Source organism: Podarcis erhardii (genome assembly GCF_964252035.2).
Source record: "Podarcis erhardii genome assembly, chromosome: 10".
In the NCBI taxonomy this organism is placed as follows: Eukaryota; Metazoa; Chordata; class Lepidosauria; order Squamata; family Lacertidae; genus Podarcis; species Podarcis erhardii.
This window is the reverse complement of record NC_138500.1, coordinates 58,618,187-58,627,946: the sequence shown is the minus strand read 5'-3', so window position 1 is coordinate 58,627,946 and position 9,760 is coordinate 58,618,187. Positions and strand designations below refer to the sequence as shown.

General features: G+C 42.0%; 1 protein-coding gene across 1 annotated transcript; it reads left to right on the top strand.

Annotated features, from left to right (window-relative positions):
* The first annotated feature begins 5,188 nt into the window (after positions 1-5,188).
* On the top strand, positions 5,189-9,576 carry NDUFA5 (NADH:ubiquinone oxidoreductase subunit A5). The gene is made up of 5 exons (XM_081878156.1): positions 5,189-5,305; positions 6,522-6,566; positions 6,993-7,109; positions 8,274-8,339; positions 9,400-9,576. Exons 1-5 carry the CDS (start codon positions 5,285-5,287, stop codon positions 9,499-9,501), a joined length of 351 nt encoding a protein of 116 aa, XP_081734282.1. The 5' UTR covers positions 5,189-5,284; the 3' UTR covers positions 9,502-9,576.
* The last annotated feature ends 184 nt before the right edge of the window (positions 9,577-9,760 follow it).

The following is a 9,760-nucleotide window of genomic DNA, read 5'->3' as shown; positions in this document are numbered from 1 at the left end:
TATCTTTTCTGTGCACATGAATCTAAATTTCCTTTGGCCTCTATGCCTGTTTTTCCTGTGATATTATAGCTATTCATATTGCTTCCTCCCCTTCTAATTAGTGGGATTTTCAAAATGCAGGAGGGCTATACTGTTTTCAGTACAGTAGACCCTCGGGTTACATACGCTTCAGGTTACATGCACTTCAGGTTACAGACTCCACTAACCCAGAAATAGTACCTCGGGTTAAGAACTTTGCTTCAGGATGAGAACAGAAATTGTGCTCCGGCAGCGCAGTGGCAGCAGGAGACCCCATGTGCTAAAGTGATGCTTCAGGTTAAGAACGGACCTCTGGAATGAATTAAGTACTTAACCCGAGGTACCACTGTACTCTCAAGTAACGTAAACTTTGGGTTGTGAAAGCGGCAAACCTGGAAGTATTTTTCTGAGTTTTGCCACTTGTCTATGCGCAGAAGCGCTCTAATGTGCTGCACGTGTGTGCAGAAGCCGCGCCTCTGGATACAGATTTTGTGGGGTGCGCACAGACCCCTGGAATGAATTAAATTTGTATCCAGAGGGTGCACTGTAATGCCAAATATGCTTGCAAGCACATTGTGCGGCAATGCAAATACAATCCACTAACTGCTAGGCTAGGGATGTGGGTGGTGCTGCTGTGGTCTAAACCACGGAGCCTTGGACTTGCCGATCGGAAGGTCGGCAGTTCGAAAGCACACCAAAGTGCAAGTAGATAAATAGGTACCCCTCCGGCGGGAAGGTAAACGGCGTTTCCGTGCGCTGCTCTAGTTCACCAGAAGCGGCTTAGTCATACTGGCCACATGACCCGGAAAAACTGTCTGTGGATAAACGCCGGCTCCCTTGGCCAGTAAAGCGAGATGAGCGCCGCAACCCCAGAGACATTCGTGACTGGACTTAACTGTCAGGGGTCCTTTACCATTACCTTTAAACTGCTAGGCTAATTTTTTAAAAAATAGAGTGGAAAGCAGCTAGGAAAATACTTCTATGGTTGCTGGCTACAAAATAGTTGGGAAGATGTCCTTGTTTAGTTCAGTACAGGATGGTAATTATTAATTCATTTGGTAGGAAGGCAGGTGTCTACAAACAAGTTGTTCTCCTCTTACACAGGGGTTATGCTCCTGGCTATCACGTTTAAGCAAAATCCTGCAAAGCCAGAAGAACCCCTGCAACAGCTCTACCTGCCTGAAGCCAGTGCCCAACGGTCCTTGCCATGTAATGTGGAAAGCTTCTAAATCCCCAAGGCTCTGAGGTTGCAAGGGGGCTCCCACAAGATCTCAGACAGCCAGTGTTAGAAACTGAGATATGAAAGCTAGGAGCTAAATGGCACCTTGAACCTAGGTTATGGGTGCAACAATGGAATGTCTAGGCACCCTTGTTTTTATGACAGGAATACAAAGCTGATAATGAATGAACTGCAGCTAAAATATTGTGTTCATTTTTCTCATGGTCTAGTCCTTCCCCTGCCCACCCCCCTAATATTCTTAAGGTCTCTTCTCCAGTCCTCAGAGAATAGCTGGAAGTAGGGAGGCAGAAAAAAGGTCCTCCTTTCCTTCCATTCTGCAGTTTTAATCTGAAATTTCAGGTGCTGTACTGCACCCAGAGCTCAGAAACTGCTCACGCTAATGAAATTCCGTCGTAATATGCGCCTAGAACAATGGGAGTTTCGAACACTTCAGACAGCCCTAGGAGGGCAGAATTTCTCACTCTCCTACTTATTTATGCATGTTACCCATGTAAAGCTGGGATCACAGGATAGCTGGGATAACTCTGTTGGTAGAACATGAGACACAATCTCAGAGCTGTGGGTTTGAGCCCCATGTTGCAGGGGGTTGGACTAGATTACTCTCGTGGTCCCTTCCAACTCTACAATTCTATCATTCTAAGTAAATAAGCGTAAGATGTGTGTTACTTGTACATGTGTGCACATAGAACACAGGAAATTAAACACAATCATCTGAAGTTTTTATTGGAAGCATCTTACTGAGTCCAGTGGGGCTTATTCCCAAATAAATGTACCTTTGATTGCAATCTTAGGCCACATTCCAGTAAAAGCACTTGATTATTGAGATGGCGACAACATGAATGGGGTAAGGTGGAAACGCTAATCATGAAATGAAATTTAGTGTGAGCTCCTTAGACTCGGGTTACATACCTCGGGTTACATACGCTTCAGGTTACATACGTTTCAGGTTACAGACTCCACTAACCGAGAAATAGTACCTCGGGTTAAGAACTTTGCTTCAGGATGAGAACAGAAATCGTGCTCTGGCGGTGCAGCAGCAGTGGGAGGCCCCATTAGCTAAAGTGGTGCTTCAGGTTAAGAACAGTTTCAGGTTAGGAACGGACCTGTGGAATGAATTAAGTACGTAATCAGAGGTACCACTGTACTAAACTTGGATTTTAACAGATAGGTAGCCGTGTTGGTCTGCCATAGTCAAAACAAAACAAATTCCTTCCAGTAGCACCTTAAAGACCAACTAAGTCAGTTCTTGGTATGAGCTTTCGTGTGCATGCACGAAAGAAGTATCTGAAGAAGTGTGCATGCACACGAAAGCTCATACCAAGAACTGACTTAGTTGGTCTTTAAGGTGCTACTGGAAGGAATTTGTTTTGTTTTGGATTTTAACAGGTATAGATCTCATAATTTCAACCCTTTTCTTTAGCCACTTTATTATGCTGGATCAATATGCAGCGGGCCAACTGGCTATTAGGTGACCATAATCCGTGTTCACCTTATTGCCAACCCACGCGGCACCTTCACATGCAGAAAATTAAGTTTGTTGCAAGCCATGAGGTACTGAGGCACCTAACCATAAGCCTGCATTTTTATCAAAGCTTCTATATATTTCAATCAAGGCTTGTATTTAAAAATGAGCTTAAAAAAAGGATTTTCAAATGTTTCATGCCAGGCAGAGAAAACCTTGGCCATTCTCCTAAGACAAGAGGGCCCCATTGATTTATAGTAGAAAAACAATTCTCAAAGTCATAAAAAGGGAGAATTACATATGCTGCCCCAAGGCTGAAAAAACACTGGGTAAGATAATACTAATGTGCCTCCCAGTAAAATGAGCCAGATCTTCTTTCTAAGGTTGAAAGGCCAGGAGCAAATGGAAAGAAAAACATTTAGCTAGAAGAAAGAGAGCATTTTTGGGGAAGTCTTTTTCTAAAGCCATTCTTTCTTAAACTGAAGAGGCTTCTTTTAAAAGCTGTTTTACTGAGTTTCTTCCTTTTTACTTTGAAAAGCTTTATTCTTTTAAGAGGCTACCTATGATAAATGTATGAAATATATTAGCTTAAATATATTGGCTTAAATGTAATTATGCAAAGGATTTAAGGAATGCTAGATTCTTATTTCATAGAGTCATATTGCAATAGGAGACCAGAGGGGCAAATGAGCCTAGCCCCCCCCCCCTGCCAGACAGAAGACGCCATCCAAGCAGTCTTGATATATAGTTGTCAGGCATTTGTTTAGAAACATTAAATGAAGGAAATCTTTCAATGTTGATGTGAAACTCAAGATCCTTGACATCTGTTGAACATAAAAATGTAAGATTAAACATTTGTTTTAGAAGGCAATAGGGCAAGAAGGGCAAGAGGTGAGCTGGTAATTAAGATTCCATGTAAGATATATTATTACTTATATGTCATATATATAGCTCTTTGTCTCCCTTATAAGGGCAAGGAAGTGGGTGTATCTTTTGTGGGTGTATTTTTTGTGATTGGTTCTAGCAAACAGCCAATAGGAATTTCAACCAGGCTGATTGGACAGAGGCAGCCACAGGAGGAGCAAAGGGGGCTGGATTAAGGGAATATAAGTGCTGGCCAGAATGGCAGGAGGCCAGGCCAGAGCTTGGTAACCACGTACCACTGAGCCTCTTATTTATTTGTCTGACAAATAAATTACTATTTTAATTTCTCTATTGCTGCGTTGAATATTTCATTCCAGCTAAGCGTTAACCACAAGCAGGGTGCTACAGTACAACAGGTACAACAGGCTTTAAACCGGGGTAGTGATGGTAGTCTGTGCATGGAGGGGTCCGTCTTCTTTCTGTCAAGGGCAACGTTTCCTTTGCAACCATCGATCCCTGTGGGAAGGAAGAAGAGAGTGGAGTTGGCAGGAAAAGCAACCTCTAAGTCTGGACCTCTTGCACAACCAACTTTTATTTCATTTTACTTGATTACTTCAGTATTTTGCAATCGCAAACCACCTTGGGCGTCTTGGCAGAAAAGCAGCCTATAAAAGCAACGAGTTAAGTAATGCAATGGTCCTTCGAGGGGACTATGTTGGAGGCAAAAAAGAGAGAGCGAAGAACCAAATATGTGTGAACAACCTGAGGAAGAGCAACAGAAATTAGGAATTTGTGCAGCGCTTCAACATATTCAAAGGCTCTTCTCAAAACTACCTCAGCCGTCTACCACCGCTATGAAAAGGTAGGGCGGTAGCGCCAGCTCCGTATTTTAGGTGGGAATTCTTGTTTTAAACCTACCTAGAATTTACCCTAGAAATCCCAACCAAATATAAAATGTTTATAAATATATATGTGCATCTGTATAAATATAAAATATGTATAAATATACAGAGTGCTATTTTCCTAGAAAAAGAGGTGCCAGAACTCAACATGAACGCCTCCCTCGTTCTTTTATAATGGCAATGGCGCCCACTTGATGGGAGCCGGAACTGAGTTCCGCCGAGTTCCGCCTTGAAAATTACCCTGAATATATCGTTTAAACTGCGCACGCGCGACCATTGACCCTCCGTTCCGAGCACGAGCCACTCGGGTGCAAAACAACCTCTCCCGCAACACGCCCCGCCTTCTTGGAGAAATATGGAGATCAGCGGGAGGAAAACAACCAATAGCCGCTCGGAGCGACACAGGCTAAGCGCTTCCCTTTTTTTTTTTTTTTTTTAAAAAAAGAAAACCTCGCTCTGCGCATGCGCATCCTGGCTTGGTCGTACGGGCATATAGAGCCGTACATCTTAAGTCCCCGACGCAGAGCGACCTTGCGCGACGTCTCCGACGCAGAGCCCTTTTGCGCATGCTCGCGCGGAGGTTGCCTGTACGCTTTGCCCGCCTTTGTCATGTGATCGAAGCGCTGGCGTGGGCTCCTCCGCCCTCGGAGGCATTGCCTTTCCCTACAGCCGGCGGCTTGCGCACGCGCGTCGCCTTCGCTGGCTCGCCGGCTTCCGTAGGTTCTCAGCATTGGTCTGTTGTTGTTGTTTTTTGTTGCCCCAGAATCCCTTGCGCGCGGCAGCTGACATATAGTAGCTATGGCCGGAGTCCTGAAGAAGGTGAGAGGGTTGAGGTCGGTCGCGGGGGCGGGCGGGCGGGCGTCGTGCGGCAGCTGGCGGGTCCCTTCGTACGGGTTGCTTAACCAAGGGTGAAAGCTCGCTTCATAGGACGAGGGGAGGCTGCTTGTGGCTCCCTCAGTGGGGACGCAGCCTGACCCCTTGGCTGCGAAGATACCAAGGATGAGGCGAACCCTATACGTGCTGCCTTGAGCGCGTTAATAATAATTTATTATTTATACCCCGCCTGTCTGGCTGGGTTTCCCAATGTGAGGGACATAAATGTCACCAGAGACTCATCACTTGGTGTCTTGTGGCAGCTTCCCAGCCAAAAGGGCTGGGTTGTTGTAGTTATCCAGTGCTTTTTTTTCTAAAAAAAATTTTAGGGGTACTCTCATTTTGACTCAAGAAAATCACCATTTTATAGTTCAAAATGGGAAAAATAAATACAGTAAATGGACGAAAGGCTGCCATCGGGGGTAGCAATGGAACTGACGATCCACCGCCACAGAACTGATGATTCACCGTGCTAGAGAAGAAACTTTTTAAATTTTTTTTTTTAACATTTCTTCTCCCGTTAGATTCACAAAATGTTTAGGGGGTATGTGCACCCCTGTGTCCCCAGAAAAAAAGCACTGTAGTTATCCTTTTTTAAACTCTGGTCCATGCAAGTGAAGTTGCTCGCCTCAAGTTTCCAGTAGCTTTGGAGGTAGTATCCTGGGTGTAGAGGATCAAGATGATCAAGGGTCTGGAAACCCGTGCATTGTAATAGGTTTTGGATTAGATGACCCTCATGGTCCCTTCTAGCTCTACAGTTCTGTGATCTTCCAGCTTGGGATCCCAGCCTCATGAGGAATGGTTGAAGGAGGTGGGTGTGTTTAGCGTGGGAAAGAGGAGAACTTTCTGACAGTAAGAGCTTCTTTGACGATGGAACAGACTCTGGGAGGTTGTGGACTTTTCTTCGTTAGAGAGTTTTAAGCAGGTATCATGGATTGAGATTCCTGCATTGTAGTGGGTTGGATTAGATGACCCATAGAATATACAGTTCTGTGATTCTATGATGTGGTAAATGTGTTGCTTGGTGCAGCATCCAAACAACAAAAGCGTCTTTTGAGCTTCAGAAACAATATTTTTATACACACGCAAATGTAAAACTCATATCTTAAGACGATCCTTAATTAAGGATACATTAAACTTATCTATTTTTAAATCTCTGCAGACCACTGGACTAGTTGGGCTAGCTGTATGTGAGGCACCACATGAAGTAAGTATAAAGCATTTGCTCATTTGAAATTGAAGAAAACATGAGGAAAGTATGGCTTACCAGGAGCATATTTCATCTTAATAAGTTGAGATATGAAGAACTGTTTCGACTGTCCACACAGCCCCTTTTGTGTGAGCCAAGAAGTAAATCAGCAGTCTTCCAATAACTAGAGTTTTCCATGCTTCTGAATGTTAAGTAGGCTCATTTTATATGTTGCATTAGATTTATTAAAGTAATTAATCTGAATGTTCTAACTACCTTAACATGCAATTTCTCCAGTATCTTGAATTTGAGGTGGTTAGAGTTTTGCATAATTGTTCCCTTTGCTACTGAAGAAAGCTGTGAACTTTTTATTGCAATTATTAGTTCACTGTATAGACTTTTATGGTTCACCTTAAATTAAAGTTTGCTATCTGATCTTTTCAGCGCCTCCGGGTACTCTACTCAAAAATCCTTGCTGCTCTGGATAGTATGCCCAAAGATGCAGCATATAGGAAGTATACGGAGAACATTGTAAATGAGCGGTTTGATATAGTAAAAACAGTAAGTATGTCATACATTTTAAGCATCTCAAATTACATTGTTCAAGTGGCCTGTTGTCCCTTGCTTCACTTACCAGATTTGCTTTTTGATTGCTGTCAAATAGCGATGCATCATAAACTGGCACTAGTTGCCATGGGACTGGAGAGCTGAACAGAAAGGCCACTCTGGCCTCTCCTATCAGCTGTAAAATCTAGGCTGCTGGGAGGCTGCACACATACACCCCCCCTTCCAATTAGGGTATTAAGGCAAGGTGATCATCCATTGACCTGAGAAGGAGCAGTAGCAAGTTTGCTTCTCTCAAGAAAACACACTTTGGCATCATCGTCATTATTAGATTTATATACCACCCTTCATCAAAATATCTTAGGGTGATTCACAAAATAAAAATGCAAGAGAAAAGCACATATAAATAGTTATAACAGAAGCAACAAAACATTAACCCTTCCTCCCTCCCACAAACACTGGACCCAGGAGCTAAGGGCTGCTGGATGTGTGGGTTTAGTGTATATGTTTTTACAGTCTGTTCTAAGATGTCTTGAGGATCGTTCTTTCAAATGTTTCCAATGAATTTAGCAGGGCTTACAGGATTGCAGCCTTGGTTTTAGTTTCATCTTGCACTCATCCCAGAAGAACTATTATAGGTTATACAGCTCATCTGTTTTGTATTGTATGGGTTTGTATTGTCTGTGTGTTCTCTGGAGACCAGAATAGGAATAGTCTACTTACCTAATGTATTTTAATAAGTTTGTCAATATCAGATCAAGATATACATTTTAGTCCTCCATGATAACTTAATTTCTGCCCCCTCTTGAATGGTTAAAATACCAACAACAATTTTTATTTATTTATTTATTATTTATACCCCGCCCATCTGGCTGGGTTTCCCCATCATATCTGATGTTTGAAAAGCCTTAACTTTTCCACAAGAGTAATCTGAACTACTTATTGCCTGTTGAATTGAAAGGTTGTGGACATATGCAGCTGGCAACCTATGGCTTCATATTCCTTTTGACATTCTGAGAAAGAACTACTATTCTATACTATATGCCACTTTTGGAAAAGACTGATTGGTTTATTTTTTTACTCTGAGTGAGATATAGAAAGATACTGTTTGAACATACATCAGAGCACATCTGAGCCTTTCACTTGTTCTTGAACTTGCAGGAACCTGATGTGCAAAAACTGGAAAGTAAAATCAATGGTGGACAGATAGAAGAAGTGATTTTGCAGGTAATATCTTCTTCACAAATATCTAATTATTTAGCAAATATAGTACTTGCCAAATATGCAACTGTTTCTTATAGGCTCTTCTGAAAAAAAATGAAAGGAATCCAATTATCTGTTTAAAATGCTGAATTCTGAAAGTAAGACATTTTTTTTTTGGGGGGGGGGGTTCCCTGTAGAGAAAATTTAGTCAATATGGAGACCAGCCTTTACTGCAGCAAAATATGAAATGTTAACTGTCGCTATAAAAAAAATCACAATGCAATCCTTTGTTTACTTAGAAGTAAGTCTCACTGAATCTCACCAAATATGGTGTTATTATACATGGCAAACTAAATTTTGCTGCTGAATAGAAAAAAGAATTTCCTAGCAATGTAGCCAGTCGCTTAACCTCTTATGTCCTAATAAGGCAGACATAAAGACGAGTGTTACAGCATTTTGCTACACTGATAGAATCTTTTCTAACATAACCTTGTGTATACTGCCCCTCAAAACTATGGTACTCTTTGAAATATTGGTAGCAAAAACCCTTATTACACAAATGTTGAGGGCTGCATACAACTAACTAGGCATGTAATCAGGAGTCAGTGCAAGGACAACTGAGAATAATCTCCCCACCCTGCATATCCCCCAAATGGGCTTGGGGAGGGGTGTCTGGAGAACCCTCAGAACATCATGTGGGGGGAGGAGAGACCATTCCATTGGGCAAACTGAAATATTTGGGAGGATGGGACTACTGAAAGAGCACAGTGCTGACTTCCCCCCTTTGTTTTCTCTGTTACCCCATTATGGAGCTCTAAGCAGGCTTTACCAGACTATCTACTGGGTGCACTGCTGTTTGATGCATTGGCAGTCAAAAGACTTGGTCAAAAGATATATAGTGTTTATGTATTCCAGTGCTGTACCAATTAAATTGTTTAATAAAAACCAGTGTCATAAAAAATCTGTATTTTAGTATGTAATTAGTGGATCTAATGGATGTTCATGGTCTAGCTTAGATGCAGCAACTTTGGGAAGGTTGTTTTTTTTTTTTTAAAAAAAAATATATATTTGTTTTTTTAAACAGGCTGAAAGTGAGCTCAGCTTAGCCAGGAAAATGGTGCAGTGGCGACCCTGGGAGCCTTTGGTTGAAGAACCTCCGTCTGATCAGTGGAAATGGCCAATATAGTTAATGTTATTTGTAGCTTCTAGAAGTAAAAAAGATGCTGGACATGAATGAAAAATATCTTAATTCTACTCATAAGATTTGTTTGCTATAATTATTGGTTATATATCCAAGTAAGCTGTACTCAAAGCAGAAATTAATGGCATGTTAGTTCAGTGCATCTTTCCTGAATATGACTAGCATTGATTACAACCCATTAGTTGGAAGATCACTGTGAACTTACCACCAGGTGCGAATGGTTCTCAACAATTTAACTGTTATA

Coding starts and splice junctions, on each gene's coding strand:
- NDUFA5 (XM_081878156.1), top strand. CDS start 5,285: ATGGCCGGAGTCCTGAAGAAG. Junction 6,567..6,992: donor TATGTGAGGCACCACATGAA/GTAAGTATAAAG, acceptor TGATCTTTTCAG/CGCCTCCGGGTACTCTACTC. Junction 7,110..8,273: donor GGTTTGATATAGTAAAAACA/GTAAGTATGTCA, acceptor TTGAACTTGCAG/GAACCTGATGTGCAAAAACT.